At 37.3% G+C, this 22,513-nt stretch overlaps 1 protein-coding gene across 1 annotated transcript in view; it reads left to right on the forward strand.

The window, feature by feature from the left end:
- Positions 1-22,513, forward strand: part of LAMA2 (laminin subunit alpha 2) — a 611,116-nt gene that overhangs the window by 421,346 nt on the left and 167,257 nt on the right. Inside the window, exons 29-30 of the mRNA XM_015137479.3 lie at positions 1,679-1,813; positions 15,909-16,033. Coding sequence (XP_014992965.3) covers positions 1,679-1,813; positions 15,909-16,033 — 260 coding nt within the window. The remainder of the gene's footprint in view (positions 1-1,678; positions 1,814-15,908; positions 16,034-22,513) is intronic.

Raw genomic sequence — 22,513 nt, forward strand, 5'->3', positions numbered from 1 at the left:
AGTCTCGCTCTGTCGCCCAGGCTAGAGTGCAGTGTTGTGATCTCGGCTCACTGCCAGCTCTGCCTCCTGGGTTCACACCATTCTCCTGCCTCAACTTAAGGAGTAGCTGGAACTACAGGCCCCCGCCACCATGCCCAGCTAATTTTTTGTATTTTTAGTAGAGACGGGATTCACCGTGTTAGCCAGGATGGTCTCAATCTCCTGACCTTGTGATCTGCCTGCCTCGGCGTCCCAAAGTGCTGGGATTATAGGCATGAGCCACCACGCCTGGCCACTATGAACCACTTTTAAATGGATCTTGGTTTATTTCTTCAGTTATGCTTAAATTAATTCCTCAACCATCATTTCCAGTACTTATTCAATAATAATGGCAAAAATGAACCTTGGTTTTTAAACAATATGTACAAATTTTGTTAAATTATATGATTATGTCCACCGTAAGAAAAATAAGACTCAAAATATCTTGAATACTATTCTCAGTTTCTCAGTTTTGTCTGTCAGCTTGCTGAAAGTTGGGACATTATGAAATCTCATTAGAATTTCTTTTAGGATATGATAAAAGCAGAGTCTCTTGATTAAGTGCTTAATTGAGGTACTTTTGCGTTATCCAAATCTAAATAAACAAGAAGGGTGCTGGCTATTAAACTAGATCTTTTTATAAGGAGCCTCTTTGTATATTTGTCTCTGGACTGTCTAGGCCAGAACCAAAGGGATGTGGAGACACTAGAAAATTCTTAGTCTGATATTTTTTCTTGCTTAGTCAGTGATCACTCTTCTTTCATCAATGGGCATAAGATTTTTAAGTGAAAAAAAAAATCCTACTTAACCAAGGTGGTAAAATAGTCCCCTTGTAATTCTCCTTGGGATTTGAGAAACTGACTTCCACCTTTTATTCATAAATCAAGCAATGTCTGCAGCTATGTGTGAGGAGAGGGCTGAGCCTGAAACACAAGACAGTTCTCATCCTCATTCCAGAGCTGTGGACTGCCTTCCAGAAAGCCAAAGATGTTTGTTGATACATTTTCATAATAAACCCAAATGAAGATGGAAGTCTTGATTTTGCATATGTCAGCTTCACTAGAAGTTTTCTGTTTGCTTTCAGAATTTTATTGCAAGATGAAAAAAATTATATCAGGGAAAGATAAATTTTATTGGTGGTCTAATAGTCCCAAAACATGCAGAGCTTTTATTATTTTGGATTTCTTACTTTTATAGTCTTTAAATTATATCAGTATAAATAATGCATCCATAACACTTTTTATTTAATTTTTTGCTGTGTTTCATTGGACATATGCTAGTTATCCATAAAGCACAGTAAAAGCATATTTTAGGTGTTAAAGACATTGGAATTGTCTTTATTCCATATGACAATGTTATTTAAAAACAAACCTCTTTTTCAAGAAAAAGACTCTTTGGAGCTCTTTCAGGCTGAGTTGTATCTACAAAGAAAAGCTTTCCTTGGTTAAAGTCTGATTACACATAGATGCCGCCTGAACACCTTGGAAACCAGGAAGAAATACCCATTAGGTATCAAAATTGGCACTTGTGTTTGTAAGTGATGTTGCCCCTGCCGCAGGTAGGGGAAGGCCAGTCTGTCTTTGCAGCCACTGAAGAGCTCAAGCATTGCTAATGCAAGATTTCTAACTTGGCTGTCCTAATTGGCTTCCTTTTCTTTCAGGCATGCTTGCCAGGATTTTATCGACTGCGTTCTCAACCAGGTGGCCGCACCCCTGGACCAACCCTGGGCACCTGTGTTCCATGTCAATGTAATGGACACAGCAGCCTGTGTGACCCTGAAACATCGATATGCCAGGTAGTCCTCTGAGCCTTTCTTGAACTAGGCCCATGTGCTCATTTCTCTTTACACATGCTCAGCATCTGCACTCAGAGGCTGGCTAAACTGCAAGGGAACACAACCGTGTGTGTGAAACAAAATATGCAGGGGAAAAAGATATTCACAGAGTCTACATTTTAAAAAGTAAGGAAAAAATAACTGGGAGAACCACTGTGCGTGTCAAAAAATAGAATTTTAGCAGCATCTTAGAAGAGCACCAGAAGACATACGTATTTAGAAATTACATGTGCCTTTTTTTCTGATTATTTTCTTATAGATAAACTTTATATAAAATTTGGAAATTACAGAAAAGAATTAAGAAGAAAAAATTCACCCCAAATGCAACATAAGATAAAATTTTAATATTTTAAGTATTTCCCACCAATTTTTACATGTGTTTGTGAATAAGATTTATATAACACCATTGATGCAGTTTTATGTCTTGTCCCTTAAATTTTTACCTATCATGAGGTTGTATTATGTTGTTAGATATTATTTAAAATCTTTACAATCTTTGTTTGGATGACCCATAATTTACCCATTTCCCTTATAATTAAGGTCACTCTTATTTTTTTATGTTTCTGCTAGCACCCTGCACTCTCTACCACTACCGTCTACATTAGAACAATCAGAACAATCATGTGTTCCACCCTTTTTATTGTAGTCACTGTAAGAAATTCAGGTTGCCCCTGTCACCACTTGTCCCCCAAACTGTAATCTGCCTACCGCTCATCTTTGTTAAGCCCATCTCCTACCTCTGCTCATCTTCTGAAACTATTCTACTGAGCCTTGTGGCACTCATGGTCAAAATAGGCAAAATCCCCTGCAGAATCCTCCTCTTCCCTCAATGTTCTCTCCACCATGCTAACTGAAACCCAGCTCGCACTTCGCATGCTGCTGCCCTGGCAGCCCTCTTAAGGAGTAGCCATCACCCCCTTTTTTTTTTTTTTTCCTGAGACGCTGACTCTCTCTGTCGCCCAGGCTGGAGGGCAGTGGCGATCTTGGCTCACTGCAACCTCCACCTCCTGGGTTCAAGTGATTCTCATGCCTCAGTCTCCTGAGTAGCTGGGACTACAGGCTCACGCCACTATACCTGGCTAATTTTTTGTATTTTTATTAGAGACGGGGTTTCACCATGTTGTCTAGGCTGGTCTTGAATTCCTAACCTCAGGTAATCCATCCGCCTTGGCCTCCCAAAGTGCTGGGATTACAGGCATGACCACCACGCCCAGCTGCAGTAGCCATCACTTTCTTTCACTCTCTTCATTCCCCTGAGTCTGAAAGTGGGGCAGGATTTTCTGCTCCTCGCTGCCAGTTTTATATTATCCATCCTCCTCTACATCAGGGTCCACAACCCCTGGGCCACAGACAAATATTGGTCCGTGGCCTTTTAGAAACCGGACTACACAGCAGGAGGCAAGCAGCAGACAAAGGAGCAAGCTTCATTAGCATTTACAGCTGCTCCTCATTCCTGGCATTACTGAACTGCCTGAGCTCCACCTCCTGTCAGATCAGAGACAGCATTAGATTCTCATAGGAGCACACACCCTATTGTGAACTGCGCATGCGAGGGATCTAGGTTGTGTGCTCCTTCTGAGAATCTAATGCCTGATGATCGACGATCTGTCACTGTCTTCCATCACCCCAAGATGGAACTGTCTAGTTGCAGGAAAACAAGCTTAGGGCTCCCACTGATTCTATGTTATGGTGAGTTGTATAATTATTTCATTATATATTACAATGTAATAATAATAGAAATTAAGTACACAGTAAATGTAATGTGCTTGCATCATCACAAAACCATCCTCCAATCCTAGTCCATGGAAAAATTGCCTTCCATGAAACCAGTCCCTGGTGCCGAAAACATTGGAGATGCTCGCTGCTCTACAGCACCCAGCTTTGACTCTCATGCTTCCCTCTATGTGCGCCCCTCTCCATCTGCTTGTCGAAGTCACCTACTAACCTTTAAATACCCCACGTCCTTCCTTGCTGATTTTCCCTGTCTAATTGTCATTTTCCCTAGCACTACTCCTGTCGTCATTCTTAGTGATTTTAATGTCCATAATCTTAACTCTTCCACACTCTTAACTTTCAGTTTCGTGTACCTCTCTGGTCTCCATTTGAAGCGTCCTTTTTTTTTTTTTTTTTTTTAACCACTGTGTCATTTCTCTCTAGTTCAATTCTTCTAAATACTTCAGCTTCAATGTGTGTAATCTCAAAATTGATGCACACACTTTTTTCTTGTTCCTTATTTCATGTTTCCACTGTAGTAACCACCTTAATAGTCATGATCCTTCATTGGTATTACTGCTTTGCAATGTTCATTTCCCTGGCTACTCCTTTACTTATTTTTCACTCAGGTGAACTCCAACACTGTGAGAATCCTATATCTCCTCCATATCTGCACCTTCTTCTTCTTTTCTTTTCTTTTCTTTTTTTTTTTTTTTTTTTTTTTTGAGACGGAGTCTTGCTCAGTTGCCCAGGCTGGAGTACAGTGGTGCAATCTCAGCTCACTGCAAGCTCTGCCTCCCGGGTTCAAGCCATTCTCCTGCCTCAGCCTCCCGAGTAGCTGGGACTACAGGCGCCCGCCACCATGGCTGGCTACATTTTTTGTATTTTAAGTAGAGACAGGGTTTCACCATGTTAGCCAGGATGGTCTCGGTCTCCTGACCTCATGATCCATGATCCATCTGCTTTGGCCTCCCAAAGTGCTGGGATTACAGGTGTAAGCCATCACGCCCAGCCACCTGCACCTCCTAAACTGAACGTGGCTGTAGAAAAAGACAATTGTGCCATCTAATCTCACCTTAAATTCATGATCACTCTCTTCAAATGGACCCTTTGTGCTGCTCTGCAATCATGCCACTTTTCTCTCATCCTTTTTCTTGTCCACATTGCTAGTTGATTATTTCATACCTTCCCCTCCATCCTCAAGCCTAAACCTCTCCTCTCACCCCCTCCAATCCTTACCCTCAGTTGATGGTGTTGCTTCTTACTTCATTGAGAATTTAGAAGCTATCAGAAGAGAGGTAACAAGCTCCCACTACTGCATGCACCCATTTTTCTGCATGTGTGCCCAATTATTATGACTCTTTTCTATTATTGTGAATGAACTATTCTTGTTTCCAGAAAAGATCACATCTTCCCCATATGTTCTCAATTCTACCCCTCTCCCACTTGACAACATCACTCTAGCTAATCTCCTCCTTCTTATCTTGTCACTTTTCTTTCCACCTTAAAAGCAAAAACAAACTCTCCTGACTCATTTCCCTTCTGAGTAACCACTTCATTCTTCTCCTTCCATACAATGGAGAGCTGTCTATCCCCTGTCTATAATTTCTCTTCATCCATTCTCCTTTGAATTACTAAAAACAGGCTATCACCTGCTCTTCTATATTGGAACCAATGGCTAATGTACGGCCACCAGTGTTCACCTTACTAGATCTAACAGCCATGTTTGCCACTGTGAATCACCCCATTCTTCTTGAAACCCTTTGCTCAATTTGCTTCCCAGGCCATGGTATTCTGGAGATGTTCAAATTCAAACACTGCTCCTTCTCAGTTTTCTTCATTACTCTGAAATCCGCGTAGTGGTATTGCTGGGACTCAATCCTTGCAGCAATTTGTTTCTCTAGCTACATTCATTCAGATGCTGATCTTACCCAGGCACATGGCTTTCTATGTTGAGATGTTTTGATATTGACATCCCACAGTATTTACTATTAAGTTTATGATTTAATTTTAGATCCAATCATTACTATGGTGTGAGGAGGTAATTTTTCTGCAGATATGTATTACCACTGTAAAGAAACATTTACTGATTAATATTTCCTTTTCCCCTTGATACATTGTTATCTCTGAACATACACAAATTTATTTTGTTGATATTAAGATGTTTCAGATAATCCATTTTGTTTTACTTACCTTTTAGTTCTTATTACAGTGTTCTGCTTACCTTCGTTTTATGTTAAGTTAACATTATCTGGTAAAACAAGGTCTTTTATTTCTCTTCTCTTCTAATTAACTAGATGCTCTTACATATTCTTCCAGCTGACATTTTTATGCACTATTTCAATCTCTTACCCAAACATGTTACTGGAATTTTGATTGGAATTAAATTAGCCTATTTGTAAAGAATTGATATATTTACACTAGTCACTCTTCTCTATTCAGACATTTTGTGTCTTACAGTAAACTGTTTTAAAGTTGTCTATATTGAGCACACATTTCTCATATTAAAATTCTTTCTATGTATCTTACATTTTCATTTTAACGGTAAACATTAGCTATTTTGTTTCAACATAGTAAATGTACTAACTGGTCATTACTGGTAAACCTTAACTATTAGAATAGGTGTTTTTACATGTATTTGATATTCAATAACTTTTGTTTTAGTTCTAGAGGTTTATCAATTGATTCAGTTATTGTTATGTTTACAATACTTTTTTTTTTTTTTTTTTTTGAGAAGGAGTCTTGCTCTGTCACCCACGCTAGAGTGCAGTGGTGATATCACGACTCACTGCAACCTCCACTTTCCAGGTTCAAGCGATTTTCATGCCTCAGCCTCCTGAGTAGCTGAGATTACAGGCACCTGCCACCATAACTGGCTAATTTTTGCGTTTTAGTAGAGATGGGTTTTCACCATTTTAGCCAGGCTGATCTCGAACTCCTGACCTCAAGTGGTCTGCCTGCCTTGGCCTCCCAAAGTTCTGGGATTACAGGTGTGAGCCACCACGCCTGGCCTATAATACTATTATTTGCAAATATTATAATTGTGCTTTTACTTGTCAAAAGCTATATCCGTTATAATAATAATTTCATGTTTTTTAATTATTTCCCAAAATAATCAGCTTTCTATTTTATTCTTGATTTTAATATGATTGCCTTAAGTCTTTCACCATTAAGTATGATGCTGATGTTTAGTGTAAGAAAAACATTTCTTGTCATGTTAAGAAAACTTATTTCTATTCCTAGCTTATAAATATATCCTATTTCAATCAGAATAAGATATTTAAATTAGTCATATGCTTAATTGTGGAGAGTGGGGTAGGAATGCAGATGCATTTAAGAGGTGATCCACCTTAAACAGAACCATAAATGATATTATTGACAAAATAAATAACTAATATTAGCCATCCATGAATTCCAGAAATAATTACTATCTTGCTTTAGCATACTATTTTTTCATCATCTGCTTGCCTGAAAAATTCAATAGGTAATTTGGGGGGGTTAATCTATACACATTCTTAAGCAAGAATTAAATGCATTTTTGTTATGCAATCTTCACTGGCATTTTTAACACAGTTATGTTTGCTTTATATGATTAATTTAGAAGCATTTATAAAGAATGCAATTTAATTTCATTTTTATTAGGATTAAAATTATCATCTTTATACTGTCCTCTTTTGACCAATTGATTATTATGACTACTTTTGTTCCCTAAGAATTCTAAAAGCATGTCTATTTTCTGAGTAATCCCTAGATGAAGTAAAAAATAAATACTTCCGTTAAACAAACACAGCTGGTATAAACCGTTATGCTCTGAATTTTTATATTTTCTTTCATGGAACTCACAACTTTTGAATTTAGGCAACTCTGTTCATCTTCGAAATGGCCTCATGAGGCAAATAAGAAATAGCTGTTATTACTCCCACATTGTAACTGAGGAAACCGAAGCATACTGATTTCTCTTTTAGGTGTAATATGGATCTCAGTTTCATATCATATCCATTATACAGAGCAATGCCTTCTACTTTGGTATAGTGGCAAGCATGAACTCTGCAGTCAAAGTGCCTTGATTCAAATCCTGGCTTCACCCCTTACTGGCAGTATGAGCCTACTCAATTTATTTAACCTTAATGAGGTCTTAGTTTCTTCATTTATATAATGAAAATAATAATAGTGCCTACTCACAGAGTTTTTGTAAGGATTTGATGAAATACTCAATAAAAGGCTTAGAACATTACTTAGTGTATGGTATGCTTCATAAAAGCAATTATGATAATGATGATCATAAAGATGATCATTACCATACACGTTATCTACCATTTATAGTTGAAGAACCAATCAGTTGATAATTGATCAAAAAATGTAAAAAAAAAATGTCTAGCACTATGCTAGATTTTCTTACTGTCTTAGTCCATTTAGGATGCTGTAACAAAATATCATAAACTGGGTAGCTCATAAATAACAGAAACTTATTTCCCACAGTTCTGAAGGCTGGGAAGTCCCAGATCATATCTCCAGCAAAGTCAGTGTCTGGGGAAGTTTTATTTCCTTATCATAGATGACCCCTTCTTTCTTTGTCTTCACATGTTGGAAGGCACTGGATAGCTCTCTGGGGTCTCTTTTGTAAAGGCCCTAATCCCACTCATAAGGCTCCAGCCTCATGATGTAATCACCTCCTACAGGCCCCTTCTCCTATTACTATCACATTGGGAGACGGGATTTCAACATACGAATTTTTGGAGAATGCAATTATTCAGGCCATAGCAAGCCTTAACCTCCAACATGATGATATTTGGAGATGGGCACTCACTTATCTTGTTTTTCTTTTTCTTCACACCTTTCCTTGAAAATATAAAGTGCATAGGAAAGAAAAGTATAGAAACTTTATAGACTAAATATTTCAAAGAAACCCAGATCACTTTGTAACTATGCTCTTCATCATACCTAATGATACTTGCAAGATAATTGTTGCTTCATCCTAGGCATTAATAAATCTTTACATAGGCATGTTATGAATAGCTCAGTGACTATTACTCCTTAAGAAAAAAAACTTTTTGAAGAATAAAACCTATGTGATACTGAATCCAAGGGGAGAGAGGGAGATAAGTGAACTAACAGTAACTAGTACACACATGAGTAGGCAGAAAGAGAGAGACAGAAGGCAGATATTTTCATTTAATCATTGCTACACCCTGTGGTCAGAATTATTTCTCCTATTGTTTTTTCACATGGGAATATTGAAGCCTTAGCTAGCTCAAACGACTTTTTAAAGATAAAATAATTTGTGGAAATATTATTTTCACTCTATCACAATTCTTATTTTTAAAAAAATAATAAAATAAATCTCTATAACTGATTGTTGCTGTTGCCTGAAACATTTAATCAATTAACCCTCTCTTCAGTAAATAGACAGATTTATAACTAGAATTCACTACTTTTTTGTTTTGTAAACCTTATTTAATCTACCTAACAACATTGCCAAAATAGAGATGGTTAGCCTTATACTAAGTTCTGAAAATTAATGCTAAGAAAACCTATAAAGTCTTGACCAAAAAGTATTAGAAGCAGGTTTCAAATCCACCACAAACTGCTTTCTCCAGATGGCAAGAGAGTGTAAACACACTCTGCTAATTAAATGAGTTTGATTTTGAAAGCTCAAGTGAATTACATCTTAGAGTCGTGACAGAATCTGCAAAAGTGACTAGGGGTCATGTATGGAAAACACTTGACAAATTGTGAGAACATAAAATTTGTCACAGGATAGTAAGCAATAAAACGTCTTTCCAGGTTTTATAAAGGAAAATAAAATGTAGGAAACAGATTGATTGTGATCTCCAATGAAACTTAAGTATTGCTTACTTAACAAATATCTGTCAACTGTGGAAAAAATAAACAGTGCTCATTAGGAATCAGAATAGGTTCACTTTGTTGGGGGCAGTGGCTCATGCCTGTAATCCCAGCACTTTTGGGAGCCAAGAGAAGAGGATCCAGGAGTTCGAGACCAGCATGGTCAACACAGGCCCCGTGTCTACAAAAAATTAAAAATTGAAAAAAAGAATAGGTTCACTCAAAATAACACATATCAAACTAAGTGCTAGGTTTACTGTATATATAATATCTGAAAACCTAGTTTTCTAAATCACAGTAAAATATCAAGTTTATCAGACAATGTGATACGTCATATCTCAAATTCAGCAAAAATAATAACCGCTATTATGTGTCCAAAACTGTGTATGTACCAGGACCAAGACAGGTCACTGTACAGAGATTTTCTCATTTATTGTTACAATAAACCTATGAGATAGACAAGATTATTTCGTCTTTTACACTTGATGAACTGATGCTGGAGAAATTAAATAACTTGCTCAAGTTATAAAGCAGTAGAGGTCTTATCCACGATTCAAATGCTGGTTTTGTTTAAATAGGCGTTTGATGAGCTATTTCATAGTATCCTTGCACACAAGATTGAAAATATGAGCCAGATGTTAGCCAGCTGATAGGTTGATGGGCATACACGTTGCTAAAAATATGTGACCCAGAGTACGCTCTAGTGATATCTCCAATGATGAGGCATAAGCTTTGTATTTGACCTTGTTTTGTTCAAAATATCTGTAAATGCTTTGGATGAGATCTATCAAATATTCAGATAACATAAAGCTGAAAGTATTATCTAATGTGTTGGATGGTGGGAAAAGATCCTGACAGATGAAACTATGAATTACAATTAACAAGATGAGATTAATAGAAAAGATTTGAACTCAGGTAAGCTCACTTGTTTGTTCATTCCTGTGGCATCTGTTAATTATGTTTCCAATATACAGGTCTATGGCCTATGATAGGTACTAGGAATGTGAAGACTGCATGGGTCTTGCCCTCTAGAGCTTATTTTCTAGTTTAGGGGAAAGAACAGAGGAAATGACACGTATTAGCAATTCACGTGAAGTAAGAGTCCTTACTTGATTGCAGATTCACTAGGTGCCAACACAGGGCATTGCTACTTGTATAAGATCCAAATCAAGGGAGGAAGTACATTTAACATATTTGCAAATCACAGCTAGAGACTTACATTTGAAGGAAACCCTGAGTAAGATTGCTAAATGTTCAGCTTGAAACAAAGATTTAGGAGGTAATAGTATTCTTAGATTTTGAGGACCTTCCCTAGGAAAAGGGAATTAGACTTAATTTTCATCACTTCAGAAGGCAGAACTTGGATCACTGATTGAAAATTAGAATGCAACAAATTTTTATTCACCGTAAGGAAAAACTTCACAGCTTATGCAAGATGAAAAAGCCGTCTTAGAAGAATTCATGCATTTAATGATATCTCAAGGAAAGTATAGAAGGCATTCCTGTATGGCAAGAAGGTTAGGTTAGGTAATTTCTCACCTTAGGGCTGAGATACTATAATATTAATGTTATATTCATTTGATTTTGTAGAAGGAATATATACCAACAGTTTTCCAGTGTGCAAAAAACTTAACAAATCTAATATATTCTAATGTATTATTGAAGAGATACTAGCACATACCACTCTTGAGAATATAATTAAACTTCTCATTAGGCATCCAAAATACAGAAATTTTCCCTAAAGGCTAATTTTTATATAAGAAAAAAATTATGTACATTATTTCAAAGCAGACAGGAAAGTCATATGAAAAGGGTATGTCAGAAAAGTTTCAAAAAGAGGCTCCTGATTTATGTGTTGTGTGTTTGTGGACCTAACCAGGACATTTGATTCAATTAACCAAGTTTGGTATGTCAGCAACCCTGTGAAAGATTGACAAGATTATCCAGAGAAGATTACAATATTTGCTTTCTCTATTGAAGAAATTATGTCGACTTACAGGTATAAGAGAAACAAAATCATATTTTTGAATCTCTTGTCTTTTCAGTAATGATTATTGGCTTTAAGGATTTTAATTGAGTTACTAATGTCATATTTAGGTGACATAAAATAATTCATTATGCAATTATTTTACTGCAAAAGTAAAATGCTGAAAATTATTGTTGAAGGTCCTATGTATTTTTGGCACATTCATCTCTATAACTATAAAATATTTTCTTAAAACACTCCCCAGTTAACACTTATTCGTCAGCATGACCCCTTGCTGAATGACTTGAAGTTAGAATTCATAGATAATTATTTTATCTTGGAGCCATTATCTCTCTTAATGCTACTGTTAAATATGGAATGGCTCTTTTATTGCTAAAAACTGGTGGTTCCTTTGGATGGTTGAGTAAAAGAGGATTATGGCACTTAAATCAGTGGCAAAATATGACAAATCATTTTGCTCTGCTAACCACTTTTCTGCAATGACACTTGAAATTTGGGCTTTTTCATCTGAAAAAGCCTGACCAGTTTCATCTAGACTTCCCGAAACATGCATTCATTCATTCAGCCATTCAAAAATAGTCATTGAATGCCTCCCATGTTTGATGCACTAAAAGGAGCATTTAAGCCAATTTTAGGGCATTAGGGAATGTTTCTCAGAGAAACTGACATTTAAAATGAGAGCTGAAATGAATAGGTGCTAGCCCGATATACACTCTAGAGCTAAGGATTTGCAAATGAAAAGTCCCAGCAGTGATAAAGAGTATCCACATAATTTGAGAATTTCAGATGGCCCCATGTGGCTATGGCATTATATGCAAAGAAAGCCGTGGTTACAGCTACATATGTAGGGGTAAGTACTGTGGTGGTAAAGGCGTGGGTGGGCGCAGTGGCAGATAATGAACTCCTCCTTGCCATGCTAATAACTTGTTATTCATCCTGACTGCATTTGGGAACTAGTGTAGCCTTTCAAGCAAGAGAAGGGCATGGTCTGATATGTTCATAGGATGATCACTCTGATTGCAGTGTGGAGAAATCACCAGATAAGAAAATATGGAGACAGGATCTTTAACTAAGAGGCTATTCTAATAATCCAAGTAAAATATGATAGTGGCCAGATGAAAATAGTAGCAACAAGAAAGTCAAGAAACAGAGTAATAGACTCGTGGAACTGATGATCTGATGGATACCTCTGATAAGAGAGGCCTGTAGGTTGCCGACCTTGGCAGTTGAGTGGATGACAGTGACCTCAGATGAAATGAGAAATACAGGAGTATTCGCAGGTTTAGCAAGAGATGAACTTAATTGTGGTCATTTCAAATTTAAGGCGCTTCTGTGTTATACAATATTTACTCAAGAAGCCATTAGAAGTGGAAGTCTGGAACCCAACAGAGATATCCAGGCTGAATACATAAAATATAGAGTTTTGGGCACACCGTTAACTGAAGTCATAGTAATGGATGAAATCACCAAGGTAAATATGGAGGAGAAAAAAGAGATGAGGATCAAAGTTAGAATTAAGGGCATCAATTATATTAAACAGAAAGGGAAGGAAGAATCCATAAAGGAGAATTAGAGTAGCCGTAGAAATGGGAGAAACATCAACTGGCTTACTCTTAAAGAAACCATGGGGGCTGGGTGCCATGGCTCACACCTGTAATCCCAACACTCTGGGAGGCTGAGGGGGATGGATCACGAGGTCAAGAGATTGAGATGATCCTGGCCAACATGGTGAAACCCCGTCTTTACTAAAAATACAAACATTAGCTGGGCATGGTGACGCACACCTGTAATCCCAGCTACTCAGGAGGCTGAGGCAGGAGAATCACTTGAACCTGGGAGGCAGAGGTTGCATTGAGCCGAGATCATACCACTGCACTCTAGCCTGGCAACAGAGCGAGACTCTGTCTCAAAAAAAAAAAAAAAGAAAAAGAAAAAGAAAAAGAAACCATGGGAAGAGAAAATTTCAAAGAAAGAGTATCCAGAAATATCAGTGGCTACAGAAAACGTACGTATCATGAGACCTGATGAGTCTGTTTTGCTTTAGCAACAAAGATCTTATGGGTCATTCTGGTATTGTGTTTAATGGTGAAACCAGAAGCCTGTTTAAAGGGTGAATGGGAGATGAAGAAGTAGAGACCAGGAATGTAAACAATGTCTTTTAAAAAGCTTATTGAAAATAGGATAGACATTGTTGAGCAATTTGAGACCTCACAGATTTTTTTTTTTTTTTAAAGACAGGAAAGGCTTGACCAATTTCAAATATTAATGGGAATGAGCCTGCAAAGGAGGGAATGAAGATGCTGGAGAAAATGGGGAGGCAGGAGGCAAGGAAACCAATTTAGGAGTGGAGTAGCTTCAGACAAAGGACGGAAACAAATGTCAAATGGATGGAAAATAATGTGGCAAGACACTGAATTGTTTGCCAGGAAACCAAGGGAGCATCCAAATTAGATTGGATTATTATAATAGATAATAGATAATTATTTTATATTGGAGACATTATCTCTCATAATGCTACTGTTAAATACAGAATGGCTCTTTTATTGCTAAAAAATGGTGGTTCTTTTGGATGGTTGAATAAAAGAGGATTATGGCACTTAAATCAATGGCAAAATATGACAAATCATTTTGCTCTGCTAACCACTTTTCTGCAATGACACTTTAAATTAGAGCTTTCTTATCTCTTAAAATAGGGGGCCATCATTGACTGAGGGTGAGGTGTAGAAGTAGAGGATTTGAGATTTGCCAGGCACTTTGGGAGGCTGAGGTGGGTGGATCACTTGAGGTCAGGAGTTCGAGAACAGCCTGGCCAACATGGTGAAACCTCATCCCTACTAAAAATACAAAAATGAGCGGGGCATGGTGGCATGTGCCTGTAGTCCCAGCTACTCGGGAGGGTGAGGCAGGAGAATCCCTTTACTCAGGAGGCAGAGGTTGCAGTGAGCCAAGATCATGCCATTGGACTCCAGCCGGGGTGACCGAGCTCTGTCTCAAAAGAAAAACAAACAAACAAACAAAATGACAAGATTTGTACCTTGTCATATTGGAAAAACCGGATTCATTTCACATTGTTATAAAATCTGTAAATGTCACAATATACTTTCAAATATAACACGAAAAATATAAAAACTAAATGATCTAAAATTCACTGTGGCAATGTCATAGTTTCACTGCAAGAAATAGCATAAACTCTCAGAAAGAGTTAGCACAAGTTCTAAGCAAAAATTAATTCCATAGCAATATCTGTGGTGGAAATGACGTCAGCTATTGTTTGTTGTGAATTACCACACATTCCATACCAACAATTGTCTGGCCGTTAGACGACACATGAAACATTCTTCAAGAAGAATAAATACATTCTTCTTGATTGATTAAATGAAGCAGAGCCCAGTCTATGGGATATCATCCAAGTTCAGTATAGAGCCTGCAGGCAGCTTTGTGGCTCCAGCTGAGATTATCAGGAAGCCAGTTCACTAACATGTCCATCTAGTTTGTTACTGACTTACTTGTTTCTCAACTTTTCTTTCGATGTTGTTTATGAGATGTAAGTCACTATTCTGACCAGTCCAAATCCTGTCTTATAAAATCCAACTAAAATCCAATTCCAAATTCCCTTCTTCCTTTTTCTCAACTCTCAAATGCAAGGACCACATTCCCATGAAACAGCATTCAATGTTGCATTCTTGCTGCCATGTTTATTTTTTGTCAGGTGTTTTTTTTAAATTATTATTTTCCCAAAGCTTACGTAAATTTCTAGAAGGTAGGATGTTCTTTCATTGACTGTTTCAGTTGATTCCATGTAGCTCTTCCTAAGTTCTTATTGCATAATTGATTATTGCATTAAATATAATTCTGCTTTGTGAAAATTTTAATTTGAAGCTATTTACACACTATTCTGAAGCTATTCTCATTTCCTTGTGGAAAGGTGTTAAAGGATATCACTCCAATGTCTCTTATTATGCAAGCATAAAAAAGAAGATATTGATCTGAGATTGCTGCTTTTAGATTGACTCCTCCATATTTATGAAGAACCACCTACATCTGTGCTTTCCACCTTGAGGTGGTTTCAGAAAGCCCACTAGTGGGCATGTGCCAAGGCCACAGTATTTGTAGCACCTTTTTCTAACATCTCAGAGAGCTAAAATCTGGGATATGAAGAAACGTAAATGCCTAGAAGAAATAATAAATTTTAGAGACTCTTGAAGTCTATTCCCCAATTTAGAGTAGGAGAAATATTTACATAGCGATCGATGCAGGGAAAAGAGAATAGTAACTCTTATTGTCAGTGTAGCTACAATAGCTCGTTATTAGTTTCTCAAATAAAAGAGCTTCTTTAAAAATATTTATATCAAAGACTGAGTTCTTTGTCAGTGATAAAGTGTGTGTGTGTATGTGTGTGTGTGTGTGTAAGAAAGTATATGTGTTCATAGACACACATTCATAGCTAGGGACTGTATGATAAATTACATCCTAACTCTCACTAAATGAAAAACAAACTTCTTTCCTTTACAGAATTGTCAACATCACACTGCTGGTGACTTCTGTGAACGATGTGCTCTTGGATACTATGGAATTGTCAAGGGATTGCCAAATGACTGTCAGCAATGTGCCTGCCCTCTGATTTCTTCCAGTAACAAGTAAGATTGAGAAATATAACCACATTTCCCAATCAGAAATGCCATCTGTCTAGCACATGGGCTGTCTATGATTTGGCTATTTTTTCCATGTAGACAAAAATCTCAATTTAAGATAGAGATATTTTTAATAATATAAAAACATGACAAAAGTGAGTATATATACTCTATGGTTCATTTTTCCTTTGAAACTCTGCCCCAAGTAAATAATACTTATTACTTAAAATGTAAGTACCAATATTAATGTAAGATATGTTTATAAAACAAATTATATATATATATACACACACATACACACACAAATATGCATGGTTTCATAACTATACCTGTCTAATGTTTACCTATACCTCTGCCCATAATATCAGCTATGAAGGATTGTTCGGGTGCATATTATATAATTTTTGTGGCTGTTTCCATTTATTTTATGTGTTTGATTCAAGATTTGGAAATAATTATCAAGAAAACAATTGAAAAATTGTACAATTAAAGCAGGTGACTTTTTGTTATGCTCCAAAAAAAAAAAAGGAAACTCCCGGAATCACAACCTCTTTTTTCTTAAGATGGTCTGAGCTTGGTACCATGGAAACACAGCCCTAACAAGAAACAAAAGCTGGCATATCTTCTTTCAGTGCTGTCTGAAGATTCTGCACTGGTTTATATATTGATGAAAACTGTAGGTGTTTTCATTTACCTTTTTGCCCAGACTACCTGCACTTTCTGTTAAGTGATTTGTAGACTTCAGTAAGGCAGGGCAGTTTTACTCTAAGAATTTGCTTTTGAAAATAATGTATGGCAGTTTGTTCAGAATTAGAATTCTGGACACTTTATCTTGAGTGTTAAAGAGCCACAGAGCAATTCAGACAACGTGATCTTTGCACCTGTACCTACTCACTTTCTTCTTCATCTTCGGCTTTGTATTCATTCTGAAAACATTTCCTGTAAATCATCTCCTTTTCCTCTGAAAGCTCCTCTTTTTTGTTGGCTGGAATCACAAGCCTTTTACAGGTGTCAAATGTAAATTTTTAGGTAAGCTGGATATTGAAGAGGATAATATGCATGGTCTTATTGTTCATCCAGGGACCAAGTAGTAGGGGTATGAAAAATAGTATTATTTTTGTCTGTCTTTCCCTAATTTCTCCTTGATGCCCAGATTTAAACAAGATATTGCTATGTATTTAATTGTTTTAAAAAGTAAGCCATTTGGATTAGAAAATGTAATAACTAATTGATAATTCCCTGGTGATTACACTATAATAAAAGCTACAGGAGATATACAAGAGAAGCATGCCATTTTTTGGAGGAGCTCACTGTAAAACCTGTGTGTTAAGGGGTATCAACTTAAATATAAAGAGAATTCAAAGGCACAAAACACCACACTTAATACCGGAAGCTTCAAGAACATATGAAAAGAAATAGTAGCATGTATAATGGATCTTAAATAATTAATTTATTTATTTTTTATTTTTTATTTTTTTTTGAGACAGAGTCTCACGCTGTTGCCCAGGCTGGAGTGCAGTGGCGCGATCTCGGCTCACTGCAAGCTCCGCCTCCCGGGTTCCCGCCATTCTCCTGCCTCAGCCTCCTGAGTAGCTGGGACTACAGGCGCCCGCCACCGCGCCCGGCTAATTTTTTGTATTTTTAGTAGAGACGGGGTTTCACTGTGGTCTCGATCTCCTGACCTTGTGATCCGCCCGCCTCGGCCTCCCAAAGTGCTGGGATTACAGGCTTGAGCCACCGCGCCCGGCCAAATAATTAATTTAAAGATTTTCACTGGTGGGAATAGTAGGAAATTAAATAGGCAAATGCTTAGAAAATACAAGGGATGTGCAAAACCTAATAAGTAACAGAATTTGGAACATGGAGTTCAGACACAATTTCATAGTCGCAGATGAAAATGAATGGGAGAATAAAGTCCATACTGTAGAAAACCCTAAATACCAGTCTAAGAAATAGTTATTTAATTTTCTATGTAATAAGGAAACACTACAAGTTTTTATTTTGAAAAAAAGGTTAATATGATTATAGCCACATTTTAGGAAAACTATTATAATAGATTTGAGTATAATGAATTGAAACAGGCAAATGAGAAAAGCATAGAGACCAATTAAAAGGCTAGTATACTCGCGTGGGCAAAAGATAATTAGAACCAGAAGTAGGTAATAGTAACAAGAATGGAGACAAAGGAATGAATGTGAGAAAATTGTTTAATACAGCTCTACAGATTTGAAAACTAATTAGATGTGAGGGGTGAGGGTCTGGGCAGGAGTTGAAGACTGAGGTTTTTAGGCAGGTTGCCCCTGAAAAGGGTGGTGCCATTAACTGAAATAGAGAAACCAGGAGAGAGCTGTTAGAGAAGAAAGATAATTTATGTTTCAAATGGGTTCAGATTGATAGAACATATCTGTCTGAATGGAAATATGCAAATAGCTGCAGGAAATGGAAATCTGAAAATTGTAGGAGCAGATGAAGGAAAAGATATGTTAATAAGTGAATTAAAGTTGGATAAGATTTCCCAGGCTAATGTTATCCAAAGCTAGTATATAGAAAGAAGGAAAGGCAGGACTTCATGTTGGGAAAGAAGAAAAAGGCGAGCCAAGGCAGGAGCAGTCAGAAGAGAGGGAACCCGGGCGGCACTGCCATTGAGACACCAAGGGAGAGAAGAGCAATGAACAGCATTAGTTGCTGCTTTCACAAGGGAGACCCAGTGAATATGGTGGCAACTGACTATTGTAATTGAGCAAATAAAGGGGCTTGCTGCCTGAAGCACGTTGAAGCCAATAACGTTGGCATTGGCTTTGGGGAAAAGAAAAGGTTTATTGCAAAATTGGTCAGCAAGGAGACAAGAGTCAGGTTCAAATCTGTCTCCCTAATTTGGGATATGAGGAAAGTTTCAAGGGATCGGAAGGCAAGGCAAAGGATTTAGAAATGCTGGCTTGGCAAAGTCTGATTGGAGGGCTTCAAATTTGATCACTTACAGTAAGGTATATTGAGGCAGATTTTAGCCCTAGATCTTCTGGGCCAATGAACCCCTCATTTCCGAAGTAGTGCCAATGTTCAGGTTTTGATTTTGTCCCTGTTTTGTTGGTTCAAGGGGAGGAATAGTTGGTTCCTGGTGGTGTTAGAGGTCACAGTTTTTCTATTGAACATGCCTAGGCTACACGACTTGCAGTTTTTGGCTCTGTTATACCTAAAAGATAACCTGACATTTTGTTATCAATAGGGTAGGCCCAGTTTTGGTTGGTCCTGTGGTTACACTATAAGAATCATTGATGAATTTTGACCATCAATAATGAAAGCAGAATTTTAATTTACAGTTTTAAGAAATTTCAAGAATAAAATGGTAGAATACTACCCTGATTGGTTAGCAGGATCAATAACAGAGTCTGTTTTCATTTTTGTTTCATTGTTGTTTTATGTGATTTGTATAATTTGAGTAAATTTTTATGCAAAAGACACTGAATCAAAATATCAAATTAAAATGGCAAGGTCAGTGACTTTCAAACTTTATTGATTGCAACCACTGTAAGAAACACTTTTTTATATCATAAGCCAGAAACCCACAAAAACTTGTGTGTGTAGATATCTAAATAGATGTATTATATACCATGCTGTTTATCTAATTTTGTTATTTTACATTTTTAGAAAAAAATTTTAGCCAAAACCTACTAAATGGAGTTCATGAGTCACTAATATCACCATCTAAAGCTTGGGACATATTAGGCTAATTAACAAAGTGAAGACCTATAAATGGTGAGAAGAGAATAATTAAAATGTGAAGCAAAGAAACCAGCCAGGGCAAAGAAAACAAGCACTTCTCCTCAAGACATAAAAACAGATTCTGAGGAATAGATGGAGGAGGCCGAGATATCTCAATTTATGACTTCAATCTGTGCAGTCAGTGAGAAATATGGAGGGATGATGAGTGATTACTGACTCATTTCCACGGCATTAGTTCAAGTCCTCATTATCTCTTACCAAAACAAATATGGTAGAAATTTAACTCTTATAACAGAGTGGCAGTGCTCACACACCCTTAGAAGTTTCCAGTGCCTTCCCAAGGAAAGATCAGACTCTTTGAGCATTAGAAACCCTTTGTAATCTGACTGCCTTTCCAGGCTCCATGCCCTCAACACCATTCTATATAATGCCAAGTTTGGCGTTTCTTGCACTTATCTAGACGTCGTTAGCGATCTGCTCTTGCTATTCCGTGAGACAATCCCTGTAAAGTCTAATTTATTTTTAAAGACATTTTTCAAACATTACCTCTGCCACAAAACCTATCCATAGCACAGCGTGTATTTTGTACATTTTATATACAACTAACACATTTTACTATACAGAATTATTTCAATCATTCTTTCAGAAGATGAACATTTACTAAGCATGTACTTCATCCCAACACTATGAATAGATAAAAGATATGTTTCCTGTCCTATATGTGTACATATCTGTCTCTCACACGGAATTGTAAATTCCTTGAAGGTAAACATAATATTTTATTTATTTCTTTATTCAATAAAAAGTTAATGAGGGCCCAACCCAATGCTAGGCATGGCTCTTCATACTGGGAATATACAAGTGAACAAAACAGCCCGTGTTTCCTAGCCTTCTGGAGCTTATGTTTTTTATGAGAGAGTAAGATAAAGAAGTAGATATATAATCTAATGTCAGGTAATGACAAGTACTACCAGGAGAAACAAAGGAGCCTCAATGAACTTAGAGTGACTAAGGTATAATTTTAGATAAGGTGGTCAATGATCTTCACAAACAGATGAGACTTGTGCAGAAATGTGAATGGTGTGAGTCATGTGAATGCCTGCAGGAAGAACAGTCCCCTCAGAGAAAAACGTCACTGCACTGGCCCAGAGACAGGCCCATGCTTGGCAGACAACAGGATGCTAGGGTGGTTGGAACAGAGTGAATGAGAAGAGGGTGCTAGGAGATGAAGTCAGCAAAGCTCTAATGAATATCTAAATGTCCTGAAGGCTAAAAATCTTCCAGTGGCAAGAGGTGTCTTGGTACAGGATAATCCAGTGGTGTTATTGATGGAAGCACCAGCAGCATTTGCAGATAGGAGATAAGTGGAGTGTGACAGAGGAGACACGGTTGACACCATGGTTTTTGGCAGAGCAAATGGAAGCATGGAGTGGCCATTGACTGGGATGGGGAAAATTAGGGAAAGATCTGGTGTATTTTTGGAGGGGGAGAAACTTACTTTAAATCTGTGAAGGTAGGCACAATGTTTAGAGCCCTTAGGACTAAGTGAGATCATTTAGAGGAGAGAGGAGAAGGGAGCAGAAATCAGAAAACTGAATTATGAAGCAAGTTAAGAGATCAAGGGCATGCCACAGATCCAACAAAGGAAACTGAAAAGGAACAACCAATGAACTGGGATAAAAACCAGAAGGAAATGGTTTCCAGAAGCCCATTTATCTCTGCAGTGTCCATAGGAGATGACAGAGAGAGCAGACTCTGTAAATGTTTAAAATTCTGTTGAGGGGAGTTTGGAATTAGCAGCCATAGGGAAATGTAAAAGATGCTCACCATGAGAAAAGTCCAAGGATTTCTGAGTAGCCCTGCAGACGAAATGAGAATTGAGAGCAGATTAGGGAGTTGTGAACAGAAAGAATAAACTCAAGCTTCAAGTGAGGTGGAATCCCTACTCCCTCCAGAAGACCTTTTATGAGATATAAGGAAACAGTGCAATCTACCATAATATCATAATTTGAAAAAAAAAATCAACTATTCAAGAATTACTACATTCCTACATAGTAAACACTTTATTAATTACTTATTTATTGACATTTCATTATTTTACTATAAAAAAATGGAATTTAATCTTATTGACTCTTTAGAGTTTCACTGGAAATGTCTAAAATCTGTATAAGAGTGTGTGTGCGCATGCGCACGTGTGTGAGAGTGCGCATGCACAGATGCACTCAGTATCAGGCTTTAAATGAATGTGCTAAAAACTTGGCAGAGTGTGTCAGTTATAAGTTTGTTTTTTGTGAAGGCAAAAATAAATTTGTTGGATAATGAGTTTGTGAGTAGTAGATCAATTTGTTCACATATTTTGCAAAAGTTAGAGCCTATTACTCATTCACGTACTATTGATGTAATGCATTAGAAGACAGTTAACATTAGGTCCTAATGGCACCTGACCAAAAGGAGCTGTGGGACTGGCCTGTACACCTTATCGCGTGTTCAGCATCAACTGATTTAGTGAAGCAGCGAAAAGGAAAATGGTGTGTGCAGCATTATTGTTCTGCCACAGATACATGTTTTATTTTCCAAGTTTCCAATGCATCACTCAGTTTTATCTAATGGGAATGCAGCTGAGAGAAGTTTGTAACAACCCAAAACTGCATGCTAATATAGTTTAGTTTTCAAGTCTTGTGGAGTCTTTTTTTTTTTTTTTTTTATGGAATAAGATCATCGGAAATCCTGAAGCAAGACAGACTGGCTGTGGTCTACCAGCATTGT

Source organism: Macaca mulatta, chromosome 4 (genome assembly GCF_049350105.2).
Source record: "Macaca mulatta isolate MMU2019108-1 chromosome 4, T2T-MMU8v2.0, whole genome shotgun sequence".
Classification (NCBI taxonomy): domain Eukaryota; kingdom Metazoa; phylum Chordata; class Mammalia; order Primates; family Cercopithecidae; genus Macaca; species Macaca mulatta.